This window comes from Trachymyrmex cornetzi, unplaced genomic scaffold, assembly GCF_001594075.2.
Source record: "Trachymyrmex cornetzi isolate Tcor2-1 unplaced genomic scaffold, Tcor1.1 scaffold83, whole genome shotgun sequence".
Taxonomy (NCBI): Eukaryota; Metazoa; Arthropoda; class Insecta; order Hymenoptera; family Formicidae; genus Trachymyrmex; species Trachymyrmex cornetzi.
The window spans coordinates 1404757-1424588 of NW_017300169.1; the positions used below are offsets into that span (position 1 = coordinate 1404757).

Here is a 19832-nt window from a genome sequence, read left to right on the forward strand (position 1 = left end):
CGCTGCGCGCTATACGCGCCGACATTGTTGCGCGTCCACCTCGTTGCGCCTGGCCTTTTAAAAATCTGTTCGTGCGCGTCCCGACGTCGTGAGTGAGGTGTCGTAGGTGCGTTTTGAATGCGGGCGCAGGGCGAATGCGAATCCTGCGACGTCGCGAGAGCGGACGTTCAGTTTGACCCCCCGGCGTATAACGGACAAATGAATCCGCTTGTGACATCGAACGTCGTGACTTGTTTATAGCCGTCTTAACACGAAATTCTTGTTGGTAATTTTTATTATGTTTCTGTCTTGCAATGCCTATATGTATATATTTTTCAGTTTTATATATAATTATTTAAATTTATTAAAAATCAAAGAGGTGATTACTTAAAATTATTGATTATTGATTATTTAAAAATATTATTGAAATATATTAATTTTCAATTGTACAAGAAAAGTATTTTATAGAATTTAAATTGTATGAAAAGAACAATTATAAGAGAGGAATATTACATTCAAATTTGTAAAATTTAAAGTTAGAAATAATGCAAAAATAATAGAACAATATATAAATTTTTTTTATTCTTAATTTGACTTTTATGATTGGAGTTAATATTTTTATCTTTGGGAGAAATTAATTTTGTTAATAAAAAATATATGTTTTCTCTTTTTTATTTATTTATAATTTGATAAGATATATAACATTTTATTTTTATTTTATAGGAAGAGGAGAGTGGATTAAGATAAGTGAAATAAAAAATTGCTAAATATTCCAAATGGGCAATAAAAGCCCATTATGGCCCAGTGTCATCAACTACAACATCAGCATGAATTTTTGCCTCTGTGTGATGTACTATTTAACATTATTTCATTAGCATCCTATTTCTGCGATGTTGTCTTTGATTTTGCGATGGTATATGCCCTTGCCCATCAAGTAACAACATCGCCCATACTATTTCCATTGAGCATCACTTTTATAACAACTTCTCTGTTGATTTCTCAGGTTTGTGACTAAACTTCTACATTGTTTTGCAATTTCATCGTTATAATTATATACTATATAATTATTTTTGCAGATCGTTAGTTTGCGATGGTATCTCTGGGGAGCTAGAGGTAAATTAACAAACGCACCAAATAATTGTCATGTAAATCCAGTGAAGAGAATTGGCAATTGGACTGTAGGCTGCGTTCTATTACTTCACTCCACCCAAGTCGGTGTACTATGGAGATACTTCAAATTATTTATTCCAGTAAATTTAACTTTTGTGAAGCACGAGGTACGTAAACATTTTTGGAAAGAAGAACATTCTTCCGTCGTCTCTTTCGTTTCATTATAAGTCTCGATCATCTCAGGTACGGGAGCTCTGTGTATTACGGCTGATACACGCATTCTGTGAGGCCGCTCCAATGCTACTTCTGCAGCTCTACGTTTTGTTCGGCGCTATCGACGGTGATAGGATAGAAGCCGAGAAATTGAACGAAAGTGAGAGCAAGGACGGCGGTAAATTAAAGGAGCTGACACTAGTGTCGGCAGGACTGTCCTTATGGAGTGTGTGCTGGGCGGTTGCCAGTTTCAGCAAAGGTGCCGCGCGTCTGCGTAATCTAGAACGTTTAGTGCTAACATGGTTGGGAGTGCTGGCGCAATTATTTTGGCGTCTGGGGACAGTGAGTGCTCGCGTCGGAGCATTGGTCGCGTACGCTTCGTTGTACGGCGGACAGTGGCTGCTGATCGTGATGGCTCTCCACTGGTTATCCATGTTGACGTGGTTACTGCTCACGCCGGACGGACTCTTCCACGGTGGCGAGCGTCTTTCCCTTCTTAGGAAGACTTTCCTCGCTTCTCTCCTTGCTTTTGTGTATATATTTGCATACGTTAATCTACATGAGACGAATCATCGTCAAAAAATGGTTAGTACTATTTACATCTGAATGACAATCTATTTATCTTAATGTTATGTTTTTTTATTCTTTCAGGTGATATTTTACACTGTAATGTTCTTGGAGAACAGTTTACTCATCGGCGTGTGGATAGCTGGTGTTAATCGTGCCGATCTTTTGTCTCACCAGCATCATCTACATCCAGTTACTCTAGTACTTCTTCTACTAGCTTTATTTTTTGGTGGCATGTTTTTCATGGGTCTTTATTACAGGTAAGCGTATTTTGCTTTATTTTATTAATTAATATTTATATAGTAATATTATATGATTAAATTCACACATAAAAGTGAAATGGAAATTTGTGTAGTAATTAGAGTGTAAATTTAATTAAATAAATATAATTCTTAATAAGTGATTATAACATTAAGCGAATACTAGAATTATAGAATTACATATCTATATAATGAAAATATTTACAGTTAAATTAATTTTTCATTTTTGTTACAGATTTTTTCATGTAAGAAGATTAAGGTACGAGGCTGGTGGGAGAATGACTGGTTCGAATCTCACTACATTATCGAATCAGGTATAATATGAGACAGATTTTTTCTTGGAGGGATCATTATAAAATTTTTTAATTTTTAGGACAATGCGGAAGAGAAACAGATAGACTATAACGAGGGAAAGAAAGTTAATATTAGTATTAGCATGAGGAAAGTTAAATTAAGTAACGGCGGCATACCAGGTGTGTTCAATTGCCGTTTCGCAAATCCAACGGCTGTTGTAAATCCGAATCGCAAGAAGAAGAAACCAACCAGCTTTGTACCACCGCCACCGCCGCAATCGCAGAGCACGGTGATGAGTTCCGTAACGGCGATAGGTGACTCAAAACAGTGGCTCAACATGGGCAATGGATCGCGGCAATTGATTCCATTTTGGAAGAAACCGATATCTTCTAATGTAGTACAGGTAGATATTTTTAACAAATCTATGAATTAGAAAGCAAATTGAACTTATTTATTCCTTTAACGTATAATACTATATACGTTAGCGAAATGCATACAACATCATTTCTCAATATAATCGAACAGTTTTACTACACTTTTTGTCTAATGATCCACAATCTTCTGTCTGCGAACAAGATTTTTGGTTGCCCTCAAAATATATGCATCGCTTCCTAAATTCTAAGATAACTAATTTATCACTGGCATTTGACCCATCAAGGCTTCCATTTGGCCACTTGCAAGCACCGTTTGTCCTTATTAACATTTGTAAATTACTTCAAGAGTATTGCGAACGTTAAGTGGAACTTGTATCAGGACTTTCTTTAACAAACTAAACAAAATGAAAATCGGAAGCAGCAAGAAACCATAACTGTATGCAGGGACATGTTCGGATTTCCACCCGAGCGCCGTCCGAGTATCATATCATCCTTGTTCAATGTTTAATAAACAACAAGGATAAAGTAATAGGGCGACGCTTAGATGGGAATCTGAACCCAGCACTGAACGTGAGAAAATTTCAAGTTTCAATTGTTTTATAGCGAATTTAGTTACTTGCATTACACTAGATTACTACTATCTGTATGTGAAGTTAGCAAAGTAATGTAAAAGCATATAAATATTTTAAATGAATAATGATATTGTCACAATATATTTAATAAAATATACGTATTATTTTATTATTAAGGTTGATTAAATTATGCCACTGTATTTAGATGTTTTATATAAAGCAGCATTTAATGTGTGTGTGTACTGTTCAAGTATAGAGTTCGAATGACCGAATATCACCATTAGAATGTAGGAAGTGTGTGGCTTTTCAAATTTTAAGAACAGCCAAAATCCTTTTTTACAGACGGAATCAAAAGTCTTATGGATAGTTACACTAAATGTGTTACAAAGTTGAGCGATTATATTGAAAAAATTATGTTGTATGTAGTTTACTAACGTGTATTGTACGTGAGGAATAAATAAATTCATTTTATGTTCTGATTTCCTCTGCGTATTTGCTCATTGCAATAAGACTGCTGTTACAATATAATTAATCTCTCAATACAGAACGATGGTTCCAACGAGCACAAAGACGAAACTGATATGGCAATCGGCGGCTCGTTGAATGTCACGTTAATACGCGAGAAATTGAAAGAGAAAAAACAACAACAACTTCGAGAATTGCGAGCGATACAGGAGGAGATCAAAGAAGGTAAATTGTTCCCACCTCCTTCCGCTTCTACATCCTCTTTTTCGTCCTCCCCTTCCGCATCTAATCAGCAACCACCACCAAACACGAAATTGCATACCTCTCCGAGTTCCCCGTTATTCACGTCTCCACCGTCGTTCTGCGAGCAGAACGGTGGTAATGCCTTATCGTCTTGGCCGCCCATCAAAATGCATTGCCTCTTACCTCCACCACCTTCCTCTCCGTATTATCCTAATCCCTCGAATCCGTGGAGAGCAGCGCCTCAACGAGAACGGGCGGACACGCCAGAGATATTATTAGCACCGCGATGTCTTCCGCATCATTATCCCCATTGGTCACCGCCTGGACATCTCAGTCATAGGTAATAAAAGTACAATCGATGTTTGAACAACCAATTTGGAAGAATCAGTTGATTCAAATTTCATTTCATCAGATTGCATGCGAATCAGAACGGCGTCGAAGAAAGTTCTAAAGGTGAGGGCGATGGAGAAGCGGAAGTCAGCGACATGGAAGGTAGTCAAGTCTCGTTACCTAGGAGTTATACGTTACCTCGCGAATTCAAATATAATCCTAACAGCGCCGTGAGAGAACGAGAGCGTCGCGTAGGAAATAATAAAATATATTCTTCGCGTTTTTATCTTCCGTCCACCAATAGCTCCGACGGTGAGTACGCTTCTTATCTCTTTCTCTATATTGCAGTTAATAATTGCTTATAGAAATGTAGTACTGAAAGGTAGTGATTAATTACATATTTTGAGCATTAAAAGTACTATTGTACTTAAAATAAATAATTAATTACTATCTTCTAGTATTAAGTTGGGGATTTCTGTAAGAAATCTATACTACGTTGCAGAAATTTTGAAGACAACTCAAGTTAATTACGGATCACATTTTTAACAACGTTGAAATTTTTTAGGCGATGTAGATAGTGCTGATAATGAGGACGAAACGGATTCAGAAGCACAAACGAAGGCCAATCATGTTCACAATTACGATGAAATCTTGCAGAGGCGTCATATATACGAAAATAATGAAGAGAACGACGCCGCAAATCCTAATGCAGAGTACGGCGCGTCTAACATTATGTCTAACAATTGTTATTCGAACAATTCTCATGGTGTCCTACGACCGAGTCAATTACTCCGAACACGAGTGAAACATGAAACAAAACTGTAAGTTGTACTGTAACACATAATTGCGAATCTTGTCATGCATGACACGTTGTGTTCAAAAAGATCTTTCAGAAATTATCTTTTTACTAATTGTTAACAGTATAAGACTGTTGACCTCGCAATAGAATAGGTATAAATATTTAATAGTATAATACATGATACATGCATATACACAACAATACATTATATTTCTTTTGTGAGTGTATTAGCATGCATTACTTGCGATATAATCTAATAAAATGTAATTTAATTTTTTCGTGGCATTCTGCATAATAAAATTGTGTGAATGGGAGAACCACGACAAATCGAGTATATAATAGAGTGCATCTTAAGAAAGCACAAATGACAAATACGAATACATGACTTACACTATCGAAATTCGTGTACGACGGATATTTTATATAATGCATAGTTACCTGAATAGAAATCGTACACCTTTCATCCGTTAATTATACAAGACATGTGCGCGTAATAATAAATTGATTTTAAAGAATGTAACGTATTGTACTATTTAAAGAGATATATATATTATTATATTGTTATACATTTGTAAATATACAATCTTTGCGATAACATTTTGCGATAACTTCTTTACATCTCTTCACCCAAAAAAAAAATAATTTTAATATTAGCAGAAACCGCTAAATTTTAGAGGATTTTATTCTTATACACGGCCTCAAGAGGAATCTTCTGAAATCGAGAGAAAAATATGCTAAGCACAATATTCTTACAGTTAGAGTACTTTCGTTTTGCATCTGCAATAAAATCTTGCTGCAATAAAATCTTGCTGCAATAAAATCTTGCTGCAATAAAATCTTGCTGTTCCTAATATAATTTACTCGTAAGAGGGCACTCCGCTTTCAGTAAATATATTCCTCTTCATACAATAGGAAAATTGTTAGAATAATTTCCAATACATTTTTGATGAATAATCCAGTGCATTGGAAGAGGAATACTCTTTCTGTAAAAGTTTCTGCTTAGAATATGAGGTTACCGGAAATTTCACTTTACAATTAGATTATCTTTTTTTGAGTATTCTGTCTGTGCCTCATTTTGAAAAATATTTATTGAAAGCGTAAGAGCCATGGTACACAAAAAAAAACTTAGGCAGTAAAATATAAGCAGTAAACGAATTGACCAATCACAGTAGAGTCCGTAAGGCCATAACACAGGCAGTAGCCAATCCAACATGTTGATTTCTTTACTGCTTACATCTCATTGCTTAAGTCTTTTATGTGCCATAGCTCTAAGCTAGTCACGCACACTTTCCGTAACAATAACAGTAAGGTTTTCGACCAATCGTGTTGCTTGATTGTTACAGTTATGATTACGAACGACCGAATCGAGCAACGCGATTGGTCGAAAATCTACGTTACAGTTACTGTTACGGAAAGTGTGACTAGCTTAAGTCAGAGATTATTTAAAAAAAATCTCTATTATACATTTAAATAACAAATAATATAAACATTTAAATAAAAAATAATAAAAAATTTTCTATTATACATTTTTAAACAAATATACAATCTTGGTAATATTTTGTACTCGTCTTTATACCGTTGTGGTCAATTTCATTTTTTAAATATTTATTGAGAGCTAAATCAGATAAATATGTGCAAAATAAAAAGGTTAAAATATGTCACACGCGTTTGACTTTAATATTATGGAAATAAAATTAAGTAAAATACACTGTGTTAATTTGAAGTAAGTGCCTAATTACGTTTCTTGAACTTAACATACAAACCATCCGACGCGTATGTGAATACGTGAATAGCTTTGTTGTCATGTTTCTTATTTGCTTTGTAAGATATAGTATAATTCGAGATGATCATAATTATCGCCATTTTTACAATTAATAGGCCAAATCTCTGTCCTGAAATTCAATATAAATTGCGATATAAATTTCTAATAATATACACTTATAAGAAAAAATAATGTCATTCGAGTTATATATGAATATTTTCTAACTCACCTATACATGATCGAGGTCCAATACCGAATGCCAAGGATTCGTAAAACTTTTTTTCGTCCTTTGTTTCTGTTCTCGATGGAATAAAGTCTTGCGGATTGGAAAAGTATTTGGGATCTTGATTTGTCGCATTTATAGAAACATACACCGGAATATTCTTCTCGATTATTAATCCAGAATTTGGCAACTAAAAATGACGCATATATGTAAAGAATCTAGTAATAAAAGACCGTAACAATGCTTAATGTTCTACAATGTGCTTTTTATTTCCTGTTTCTTGCTGTTTATCTCTGTTTGTCTCTTGCCTTTTTGGTCAAGAAAGCAAGAGACAAACAGCAAGAAACAGGAAACAAAAAACACATTGTAGAACAACCATAAGGATAAATTTCTGAGATTATTTTAAGGAAATCCTAATTATATGTATACTAAAATGTCGAGACTATAATAGTTTTTTAATTATATGCACTTAAATTTGGCGAATCATATCGCTTAAAATTTGCGCGTTTAATAGTGAGTTTTTCTAACATCTTATCGGCTACCGTTAACTAGCGAGTCTCGCGACTACCAATGGTCACGTTCAGTAGAAGTAAAAGTTTTCTTCGCGCTAATTGGATTATACTTTTTTAGAGAAATATATAGATTTAGAAGAATAATCCTATTTTAGCGAAAAAATAATTCAGAAGTACACATTCGCGATGAATTGAATCTTTTTTAATCCATTTTAATCAATTTTCGTTTACTGAATATATAAAGCTACTTGTATGTATAGTCACCTCATAATCCCTTGTAGTTATTCTGTCAGTGACGGGTAGAGGAGGATGTAGTCTCAGTGATTCAACTACAACAGAGTCCAAGAAAGACAATCCATTGATCAGATCCATCGTCAATTCTTTTCCCGATAACTGCGTTTGTATCTCATTGTATATAGTGTCTTGATGCTCTGGATGATGCCCCAAATTATACAGAGTATAAGCTATCGTAGTCGCGGTAGCCTCGAATCCGGCTATATACAAACTGGAGGACTGCGCCACTAAATTGTCTCCTTCAAACTCTACGACATAAACGATTAAACGATGGTATTAATTAATACTAAGAAATTTACGATTCTGTCCATTATTCTTCTTTTTTGCGATAATTTATCGTAAGTTCAACGCACACAGCAGAAATATATAGAAATTTATAAGATTAATAGCAAAATAGACCATATTAGACTACTTTATGTAGATATAAGTGTCAACGCGACGCGATAGTTGTTACTTTTCAACTTTATAAGTCAAATGTAATCTTTACTGTAAATGGGATTTTGTTCTCCATTTTTGAGCGCCAACATGGAATCTATCATGTCTCCTCTTTTAAATCCCAGCCTTTCTCTGGTATTCATGGAGTCCCAGAAAATATTGCGAAGATAATTCGCAGGTCCGTTAATAAACGGTACGACTAAAAAGTCCCAATCAGGTATGAAGAACTGAATAATGAATACAATTCCGCGCATAAAACCTCTAAAGATTGTTACACCTGTGCAAATATATATAACATCTTACGTAATTTATATAATGCATATAATTATATATGTATATGTATCTGATAAATGATATAGCACATTTTTTTCTTTTATACATAATGAAGAATAAAGAATTTTCTGATTCCCAGCAGATTATATCTTGATAAAAAAAGTTCTTATAATATTGCATAATATTTTTAATATTTAATAATATTTGTAAGAATTTGTTACAAAAATATTTTAAATCTATGAACATTTTTGAAAAAAATCTTAAACTCTTTTTAAATTTTATGAGCTTTCTTCAAAAATTATAGAATGAGAAATCTTATAGAAGTTCTTAGAATTCATATGTGTATACACTGTATACAGTGTATAAAGAATTCTAGAAAAAATGTAGACTTTCTCTGCACTTCTGAAAAGTGTTTTAATTCTTATAATATTCAAGAAATTTTTTAATAAGTTATAAAATGCAGAAATTATGAAAAATTCTGAAATTTATATAAAAATTATGAAGGAAATTTCAGAAAAATTTTCACCAATTAAGGTAATATATGTACAAAAGCTGCATGTTTTACGGATCCAATAAAATCAGTGCAAAATCTTACCAGTTTTATAAAAAGCGGTCTCGTTATCGTCGAAAGAGTTTATGTTAATACCAAACGTCAGAGAAGCCAAAACATCGGTGGTGTAACGACTACTGATATCTTTTATCTCGTACTCACTCCAGCCATCCTCGTTCGTCGACAGGTTCTCGATGAAGTTCAACATGAGCTCTCCGTTCTCTCTCATCAGTGGTATCATTTTTTTCAGTTTTTGTCCGGTTAAAACTGAGGTTAGTTTATTTCTAACGTATTTCCATCTAGGCTGATGCATGGACAAGATGCTGTCCAGGCCTATCGGGTCTCTCTGACTGCCTGAACCAAATCGCCGATTCGGGAAGACATCAAAATCCTTGATCATCACCTGTTTGATCAGATCGTGGTCCCGCAAGAGCAATAGCGGTTTATGGAAGACATAAAAACCGATGTAAGGGTCGTTTGGATCGGCACTATTGTAGATTTCACGTAGCTTATCACCCGGCGACTTCTTCAGGGTGATGCAGTCCTTGAAATTACCAAAGAACAAATGCGTCGGAGGACTTTTCACCCCGCGTCTACTCCAATAGGAAAACTTGTACTTGGCATACGCGTAAAAGAGGCTGAAAGAGATTATCAGCGCAGATGTGTAATAAATCAGGTAGTCCATCATTGATGAAATCTTGCGGTATCTGTTGATTTATACGTTTTTCCTCCGATCGTCTCTTGCGTATACACCTCAATAAGGTTTCACTTGACATGTAACAAGAAGATTGCATTTTTTGTCACTCGAATAGCTTGCGTAATGTGTAATTATATTTATAAATATTGACGTCTAAATATATATTGGCAGAACGGAAACACTTGACATTTTCTTAGAATTATTATGAAATAAGCGACTTGGTTACGAGCCTTGCGATTCTGTATATATCACTCCATACCAGGGTTAATAAAAAACATGTTTTAAACGTGTTTTAAATAGTTTAAAACATGTTTAATTGATGTTTTTAATATGTTTTAAATATGTTTTTTTATAGTACTGTTTAAAGCATATTTGAAGCATTAAAAACATATTCAAGAAGAAACACAATATGTTTTATTCTTAAAAAAAAACATTAGTCTTTACCAACCCTGCTCCATACAATATTAGAGCACTGCTCCTTAAGCAAAGAGATACATATATTAATAACTTCAATTACTAGATGGAGCGATGTTTTCAAGGAAACGAGGAAAAAACCGCGTATGTGGACAGACGGATTAAACCCGGGTTCATAGATCACGAATCGACCACTCATCAGAAAGTGATCCACCCAGTCAGAAATGATAATGGAATCGTCATCAAACGGCGTCGAAAACATCAAATTGATTCGATGTAGATTCCATTAATATTTCTGATTCGGCCACTCCCCATGTCCCTCGACAATTATGAAATAGCTATTTCATAATCTGATAGCTAGCTGTCGGATTAGTCGGATTAATTTTATCAGAAAATGATCTTTAAATTAAAACATTTCATAAAACTAAAAGTGTGACTCAACAAAATCACGCAAATCTATAATTGTTTATGATGCACTGGTAGCTATTGCCGTATATTTGTTTTTAACGATTTCGAATGACATAGTAACAACACAGATGAGTGAAGAAAGCCATATTCGGTTAAAACGAGTTTTAGTGCCTATAATAACATTTTCGTGTGAATTTTTAGAATTTTTAGTTCAAGCAAACTGTGCTGCGCGGTTATATTTATGGTCTTGAAACTCTACGGTCTTAAAACAAAGCTGAAGTATGTAATCTTCATCCTCATAGAGTACGTAATATCACAAATTAAATTGACAGATGCTTATTAACATCAGTAATATTAAATTGTCAGTTTAACTGGTGATATTACATACTTTAACTTTGTTCTAAAGCTGTATAGACTGACAAATAATAATTTGCTTGAACTGAAAATTGTAAAAATGTATACAAAAGTTTATATTAGGCACTATAAAAGTTTATTAAGCACTATATAAAGACTAGCCTTGAACGAATATATGCAAGGTGACAACAAAGTTTTAGATAGGTAAAATATTGAAAATAAAACATTTGAGAAAAAAAAATTTCATGTTAAAGTTGTAAAATTTTAATAAATGTATCAAGTGGTGATTTCTATTTGATCTTGAGAGCAAGTATGGAGGAGCTTTCAAAATCAAAATTAAAAATTTTTAATAAATAAATCCCAATTTTTCTATTCAATATTCTTATAGCCAACATCGAAGTTTTTTTAAAATACTAGAATGAAACTTCTTTTTTGGTTAATCCAGTGAATGAGAATAGAATAGAGACTAAAATGGAGATCTAAATTGGAGAAATTCTCTCCAAGAAATATCCTAAGGATGCCCAGAGTACAATAAAGATTTGTAGTTGGAGAGTGTCAAAAAAAAAAAAATTAGATAAGTGTAAAGAATGTCATTCGTTTTTAAGAAATCATCGAGCAAAGTAAGTAGCAAAATAAGTAAAGTCGCTATTTTTTCGACCGGCGGCAGTAGCGAAGGCGAGAAACATTTTATAATGTATAAAAAAACTTGTATAAGCACATTAACACTTATGGAATATCTTATATAAAAGTGAAATAAATTTTCATAAAAATTTTCATAATGGTGAGCACTAATGTGCTCATTAGGTTGAGCATAACTGCAGTCAGAGAACCTTAATAAGAAAAATTACTACAGAAGGAGTTTAACAAACGTTCTATAATCTAAAAAACAACAAATAAAATTATAGAATACAATATCTATATATACATATCTATATATAGAAATCTATATATACATATAACCTTACAATAGGCAATAAGGCACATACACTAGGCAAAACAAGTTTTATTATGTAAAAAAACAGGTTTACATGTCAGGGTCTGGTTACATCAGTGTCTCATAATATCAACATCATGGTCATACCCTAACAAAATCCCAAAAGAAATCTCCATTTAATATAAATATTATTTACATTTAAACAAACTTCATATAATTAGGCTTTAAGTTAAAATTTACATAATCGATAATAATTGTTAGAATCAATTCTAAGTAACATTCAAATAATATAACTCTATAAATTTATTTACCGCTAATAAAAATATATAGAATGATATTTAAATTCAACAAGTATAAGCAATATATCGCATTAAATAATAACCATCAAAATAATACTTATATTTTAAAATAAATAATTAATGTGAGCACGATCATGGCGTAATAGGTAGCGCACGAGACTACTATGCCAGAGATCCCAAGTTCTTCTTCTGTTTCCCCTTGATTGGTTTTCCGTCTCAAATATAGAGACACAGTACCATGCGAAAATAACGGATCTAATTGATCCTATGAATAACCTCCTCGGGGAGCAGAGGTCTCAATTGATATAATATATATCTCTTCTTAGAAATTAACTTGGAGCTCTTAACATTACTTTGAACTCACAACCATAAGACTCCAGATTCTCTATAGGGATTTTTGGACAATCTATGGAAATGAGATCCCCTATACATAATAGACCGTATAAAAATAATTTTTCATGTTCACAAATTAATTTTAATAAAATCTTATTAGTTATGTATGTAATTCTACAGTTTTAAATTATTATTTTTAATAAATTTAATTAAATTACTTATAGCTTTAATATTTATACCATCAAGGGTCACTTCAAATATTTCTTCGTTTTTTCACCTCTTCAAAATAATTCAAAAAATTTCTAAAAATTCACCAACATACTTTCAACTTTCTAGAATAAATATTGACTCTTTATTTTGGAAAATAATAAAATGTAGTATAATTTATAATTACTGAAAGACTCAAAGAAACTTGCACGAACAGGAATCCCTCGGTCACTGGTTACCCATATTAGTACGGTAAGGGTTAATAAAATGAGATTCCGTTCAAAATTATTGATTAAAGGCAAGCATAAAAAATGTATCTACATATAAGCTATCAAAGTTAATTAAAACAAATTTACTGAAACGTCTTTTACCATGCATATTCAGCTAAATCTTGTCACTCCGAGATATAAATATCAAAGAAAAAGTGGCCTTTAGTTTCCTTAATATTTGTCTTGTTCACTCTTATAAGAACTCTTCGTTCCATCAGGTAGTCATGATGTGGAGTTTCCCCCAATTTTGTTAACTTAATATTCCGAACAAGTATTTTAATTCCCGCGCGATTCAAAGGACAACTTGACACGTCGACGGTTCAGAACGGAATACAAGAACGAGGGGTACATTTCGTTTCGTGCATGATGTATTATTTATCCTTGTTTAACGTCTGGTGAACAACAATAATAAATGATGCTTCACGCATGGAACGGAATACACTCGAGGTCGCTACGCAGCTATGTGCAGCAGCCTTAGAACATATATAAACATATATAAAAAAAAATATATAAAAAACATATATATAAACATATATATGTTCTAAGGCAGCAGCTTACACGGTGGCGTCCTCTCGCATGCGTCGAATATAATACTACCGAACGCCGAACGGCGGTGTGTAGAACTCGTAGAACCATAACCTCCGATCTAGACGGATTTCAATTGATTTCGATAGGGACTCGCCGCATTTGATTTCTTCTTCATTTCGTCGATCGGCGTACAAAAATCTCCTCGTGCGAGAGTAGCGTGAATACCACTTTGCCGAGCATGTCGCACGTACTGTCGGTCAGCAGGTTGCGTTAATTGCGGCGTACAATTGTACCGTGAGAAGGACGACGACGTACACGAAGAATGGCCTCCCCGAAGCGTGGAGTGCGATGAATCAGTTATTATGTTGCCCTCAACCGGTTACTTCAAAACAATAAATTGCCCGTTTTATGACGGCAGCTCGTGCGATCGGCCCTATTGCCACTTCAAACACGCCAAGCGAGGTAAGACCGTGCAATTCCGTGGTCTTCCTCGAGGCACGCGACTCCGAGGTCTTCTGACGTAATTTAATGCACGAGAGGATCTTCATTCCAATTGATTGAATTTTAGGAAAAACTGCTTGTTAACTGTGTCATTCTTATGCTTCTCGCACGTTGCTGTGTCGCAATTATTTAGACCTGGTTCTATCAATGTAAAATTGACTTTAATTTTGGTTCAATTTATTTTTTATTATTTTTTTGTAATTTAAAGAATGATTTTTATTTTTCTAAAAATTAGAAAAAGATAAACAGTAAATTAAACCAAGATTAAAGTTTATATTACATTAGTGGAATCAAACCTTATAAGATTTCGCTTTTGCAATAAATTCTTTGTTTGCTTCCTTTGTTCATTGTACCAGGAAAGACAAAGAATTGTGGAAAACCAAATGAATTAGGTATACAATACCTTTTTGTTAAAGATTATTACAAAATAATTTAATTCTTAATGTTATAATAATGATAATGTTAGTCATGTGTTATCACATTTTTACAATATTTTTCATTATTTATTAATTGTTTCATATGTCTAATTTGAAGGTTAAACATACTTTCAGTAAATTTAAACTACTTGTGTACTAAATGTTTAATAAAAAGGAAGTTTAAAATAATTTGCAAGATTAAATATGCAAGATATTTTTTAAATTAACGATTTAAATATTTTGGGAAATTATGCACAAGAGCTGGCTCATTAAGTAGCAGTTAATTGCATATAGATAAAAGATACACTCTTTTTTTACAAAAGTTGTTACGAAATAATTTATTCCTTAATGTAATAGTTTAATCTTTAATATTTTTATAGTTCTATTAATTGTTTTATACATTTAATTTGAAAATTAGATATGAGTTGATAGTCTAATTTTAGGCTATCTAAAATTGAAAAAAAGAAAGTTTAGAATAATTTATTAAATATGCAAGAAGTTTATAAAGTTAAGAGATTGAATATTTTTTTTTTTTGAGAAATTATTTACAAATTGGTTCATTAAATAACAATCAATATGAATGGATAAAGGTACAATGAGATATTTTTATTTTATGTAGAAGATGCAGGAAGTACAGCAGGAGTGGCTGGGGTGGTGGAGGCCCAGACGGCGGGTCAAATACAGGAGAACAAATCTGCTGATGTTATGACCTCGACTCCTGACATGCTGCAACATCTAGTGACGGAAGCTGTAAAGAAAGTGCTTGCAGATCAAGAAGTTACTGATACAGAGAAGGTTTCGCAGGTTTCGCAGAACATTGTCTCGCAAGTAGTGGAAGGTCTTAAACCGACATTATCTTCTAGCTCCACTGTCTGTATGCACAATGCTACGCCAATTATAGGAAAGCATGTCGCGATGCCCACACCTATCACAAAACCAGTCGCTTGCGTCTACAACCCGACGCCAATAGCGGAACTGAAGAAACGGCATATACCTGTAGTCTCGTATATGCCGACCAGGGAGAGTAGAGTGGCTGTGAAACGTAAATTCTCACCAGAAAGAATTAAACCATGGTCGAGTATCGTTCAGGAATCGAGCAGTGCTCAAGTTACGCCTGAAGTTACATACAAACCCACTGCAATAATGAATACAACCGATCAGGATGTTGTACAAAATTATGTACCGACAGTTAAATTGGATACATCTTTGTCGAATTCATATGACGATAGTAATTCAAATGATTATCAACCTAAATTTAAGGAGGTATATTATCCGAAATCTAAAAAAAGAAGGGAGGAATACGTTCCTAGAAATATCAAAGCACCATTACAGACAGTTCAGCAGTTAAACAACACCACTTTAAATCAATTTGAGTCTGATTTTGATATGATAGATGAGATCATTACTTCCAATCACGCATCCACTTCTGTAATGTTAGAACAAGCGAAAGCGTCGGCCAGCGAGGATTCTCAGGATTATTCCTTGGATATTGAGCCTAGATTCTCCGATGACGAACCTATGGAAGATATGTCTACAGACGAACATAAGGCGAACGTAAAAAAGTCTGAGCAAACGGAAGATGTAAATGAGAAGGAGAAGGAGAATTTACAACATATAGGAATTGATACAGATAAACAAACTAGCAATAAAGATAATAAAATACACAGCAATCATTATGATGAAAAAATGGGTGATATAAAAAATAGCGATAGATCTAAACAATATAAAGAGAGTGATTCGAGAAAATTGTCGGATAAAAAAGACACTGTAAAGCAGGACACTGATAAGGAAAAAGAAAAACATAAGAGTCATAATAAAAATAAAGAAAAAGATAAAAGAGATCATCATAGTTCTGAGAAGAGGGACAAGGAAAGATCTAGAGATAAATCAAATTCTAAAGATAAGCACCGGTCCTCGTCTAGCAGAGACAAAGATAGGAAAAGAAGCAGCCGCGATAATAAAGACTCTTTGCATGGAAGTAGAGAGCACTCAAACTCACGAAGGCACCGACACATCTCTCCGAAGAAAGACCGAAATGATCATCATAAATCCAGCCGACGCGACAAACATAAATCAAGTTCGAATTCATCCAGTTCTAAGTCAAGCAAGCACACATCGAGCAGAAGTGACAAAAAGCATGATTCAGAATCAAGTCGGAAATCCAATGACTCTCCCAGAAAATCTAGCAAGCACAAAGAAAGTAGTAGCGAAAGAAATTCGTCTGATAGATCTGATAGTTTTGTAGACAGTAATCATTCTTTCATTGATGATGAAATTTTGGAACTATCAGATTCTGATCATGATGTACAAGAAGAGTGCCTAAGAATTTTTGAGGTAAATAATAATAAATAAATGTAAATGTAATCGTAAATAATTTTCTTTAGGAATTCATTTATCCTTTTATTTTTTATAATTATAAAAATAGTTATAAAACAAATTTATAAATTAGTGTTTATTAATTATAAAAACAGTTTATTTTTTGCCGGTATGTGTGTGTGTATAATGTTACTTCATTCTTGTATTTTAATTAATATTCTTGCATTTTAATATAAATTTTAATTAAAGATACTTAAAAAAAATTTTTCCTTGATTTAATAAAAAATAAAAATTTATTAATAAAAGTAATAATTTTAATACTTATGTAACGTATAGTCGGTTTATGTTGTATGTATTTATTTATTTCGCAGGAATATCAAGCTTCAGACTATCCGAAACTAGTATCAGTAAAAAAATCTGTGAAAGATGACACTGAGAATATGGAAGAAATTACAGAAGAACGTAAGAAAAGAGTTGCTCATCCTTTAGCGGCCACAAGTGTCACTCGGCAGATAGGTCCTAGTCAATTACCAAAAAAACATACAAATCCGTATCAGAAAATGTGCGAACGATGGCATTTGATGAAAAAAGCAGCGGCTGAGAAGGCCGCAGAAAAGGCAGCAGAGAAAGCGGCAGCTGACATGAAGGCTCAAACAACATCTACGTTAGTAGATCGGTCTTCAAGTAGTACCATACAACGTGTTTCAGTACACAAAGAACATATTGAATCTACCTCATCGATAAGTAATAATGACATGCTACCGAATATGAATGGCAAGTTGAATATATGCAAAGTTATTGTGTTACTTGGTTAAATATCTAATTAAACCGGTGTCAGATTTTGTGATTCGTCATTTGTCGTTCGTATAATGTAGTTCTATGATTAGAGTTGAATTTCTGGATTATTATTTGACCTCATAATTCTTTACTCTTAGCTTCACTCATTGATCTTCAATTCTCTAATTACCTTAATAATTACAAAACTGATACAGGATGATGATCGAATTCGATATGCCAATTACGAGTTAATCACTCTTACATGCATTATTTCAGTGTAATTTTATACAGTTGGCATGAATGGATTTAGTGATTTGATTTCGCACCTTTTAATTTTATAAAAAATAAACCTGCCTGAATAGTTCTTTTAAAAAATTTAGTATCAGAATATATTATGTTGACAGTCTGGTTGAATTTAAGGATCTTGATATAATATTTACAACAAGAGCTGCTGCTGCTGCTGCTCTAATTGAAGGTCAAATGCCAGAATTGAAGCAAGCAGAAACATAATTTTTCAAATATTAAATGTTTGTATTTAATGATTTTACATTTAGTAATTTTATTACTAAATGATATAACATTTTTCCATATGTATACAGGATGAATCTTAGATGTTCCAACATTTTATCATGGAAAATGAATCGATTGTAACTGCAATCTAGAGTAAAAAAATATTCATCCTCCATCGGAAAACATCTATTGAGATTCATCCATATATACGTATACATATAATAATAAAGCTCGTATACATATAATAATAAAGCTCGTATTAGATTATCGACTCTGCAGACCGATCTGACTGCCGATTCATAATCAAGCAATCACAATAAGTCAACCTCAATGTTATTGATCCATTTTGTGTCGATAGTTTAATAACTGCTTCAAACCGTTATTATACTAGCAATTGCCCAATTGTGATTGACAATTGACGATTGTTTTTCAACCAGAGTTAAAGCTGTTAAAGTAAAGCAATCGGTGACTGCTTTGTTCTGATCAAATTAAAAAGTAATTACCAATCGCTAATCACAATCGCGCAATTGTTAATGCGGTTTAAAGATGCCGAAATGAGAATCGAATTCAGGTCTTTTGTTTTAAAGATAGACAACTTTATCAGTGAACTATCCAGCACTCGTCAAATCACTATAAGTAAAAATGACGAATCTGTCCGTACTATTTGTTAATTTTATGATGAATCGTAAATCACAAATAATAAATCACTCAGTGCTAACGTTATATGTATTACAGGTCGCGTTCGAATCGCTCATGTTCCATATGCGAAATCTCTTGCGATGGAAAAAAAAAAGGTCGTAATGACAGCAACGAAGCTCTGCGCGGATGCTAAAGTGGTAGACAACAAAACAATAGCACAAACTACGAAGGGCGGTGTACGCGTCGCTCATATACCGCAAGTGGTAAGTTTAATTGTAAAACTTATTAATTGTGATATAACTTAGATTTCTACTAATGTAGATATTAATTTTAATCTTGGTTTAATTTACTCTTTTATCTTTTTCTTATTTTTAGAACTAGAATAAAGTAAAAAGTAAGTTAAACTAAATATAAAGTAAGTTAAGTGGATACTGGAGTGACGACATTATTGATAAAGCCGTATAAAAATTTCTGAATTGACTGAACGGAATAAAAAAATCTTTTTACAGGATTAAAATAGACGCAAAATATTAAGAAGTGGGGCAGTGTAAAAACTTAAACCTATTCTACAATGCGCTTTTCGTTTTCTATTGTTTTTTATCTCTTGCTTTTTTCTCTCTTTGTGACCGTTTATCGACAATTGTATTTCTTGCCACGTCTTTCTGTTATCTGACATAGACGTTTCTTTAATACAAAAGTTTTACAACTTATGTGAACAAAATGATGCATCAACATTGTATCATTTGTCGAATTAATTGAACGAATTGAGTTTATGGAAATTAAGAAAGCTCAAAAAAAAGATTTATACTGATTTACCACTTGAATGGTAAATAGCAATAGTTGTATCTAGCAGAATAGGTGCCGGGCCGGTATTCACGTCGAATTTTATATTTAAGACTGTCTTAAGTACAGTCTTAAGATGTCATAAACCCCAATCAAAGAACTTTTTTATTATTAATATATATATATATATAT

General features: G+C 33.2%; 3 protein-coding genes and 1 long non-coding RNA gene across 4 annotated transcripts in view; 2 read left to right on the forward strand and 2 right to left on the reverse strand.

Moving 5' to 3' along the window:
* The first annotated feature begins 711 nt into the window (after positions 1-711).
* Positions 712-5692, forward strand: LOC108768960 (uncharacterized). Its single transcript, XM_018519686.1, has 9 exons — positions 712-982; positions 1056-1256; positions 1333-1887; positions 1954-2129; positions 2365-2443; positions 2503-2826; positions 3915-4417; positions 4490-4719; positions 4973-5692. Exons 1-9 carry the CDS (start codon positions 776-778, stop codon positions 5230-5232), a joined length of 2535 nt encoding a protein of 844 aa, XP_018375188.1. The 5' UTR covers positions 712-775; the 3' UTR covers positions 5233-5692.
* Positions 2057-2671, reverse strand: LOC108768961 (uncharacterized). The gene is made up of 3 exons (XR_001940515.1): positions 2600-2671; positions 2428-2528; positions 2057-2118 (listed from the first exon to the last, which is right to left on the reverse strand). It is a non-coding gene; the product is annotated as an uncharacterized LOC108768961 (long non-coding RNA).
* Positions 5693-6771: 1079 nt separating the features above from the next.
* On the reverse strand, positions 6772-10147 carry LOC108768745 (cytochrome P450 6k1-like). Its single transcript, XM_018519297.1, is given in 6 exon segments — positions 6772-7098; positions 7198-7381; positions 7968-8245; positions 8485-8709; positions 9301-9941; positions 9943-10147. Coding segments are annotated over 6 exon segments (1596 nt in total). The 5' UTR covers positions 10050-10147; the 3' UTR covers positions 6772-6937.
* A 3913-nt stretch (positions 10148-14060) lies between these two features.
* Positions 14061-19832, forward strand: part of LOC108768945 (RNA exonuclease 1 homolog) — a 9112-nt gene continuing 3340 nt past the window's right edge. The window contains exons 1-4 of the mRNA XM_018519661.1: positions 14061-14160; positions 15235-16949; positions 17303-17705; positions 18954-19120. Of these exons, the coding sequence (XP_018375163.1) occupies positions 14061-14160; positions 15235-16949; positions 17303-17705; positions 18954-19120 (2385 nt within the window). The remainder of the gene's footprint in view (positions 14161-15234; positions 16950-17302; positions 17706-18953; positions 19121-19832) is intronic.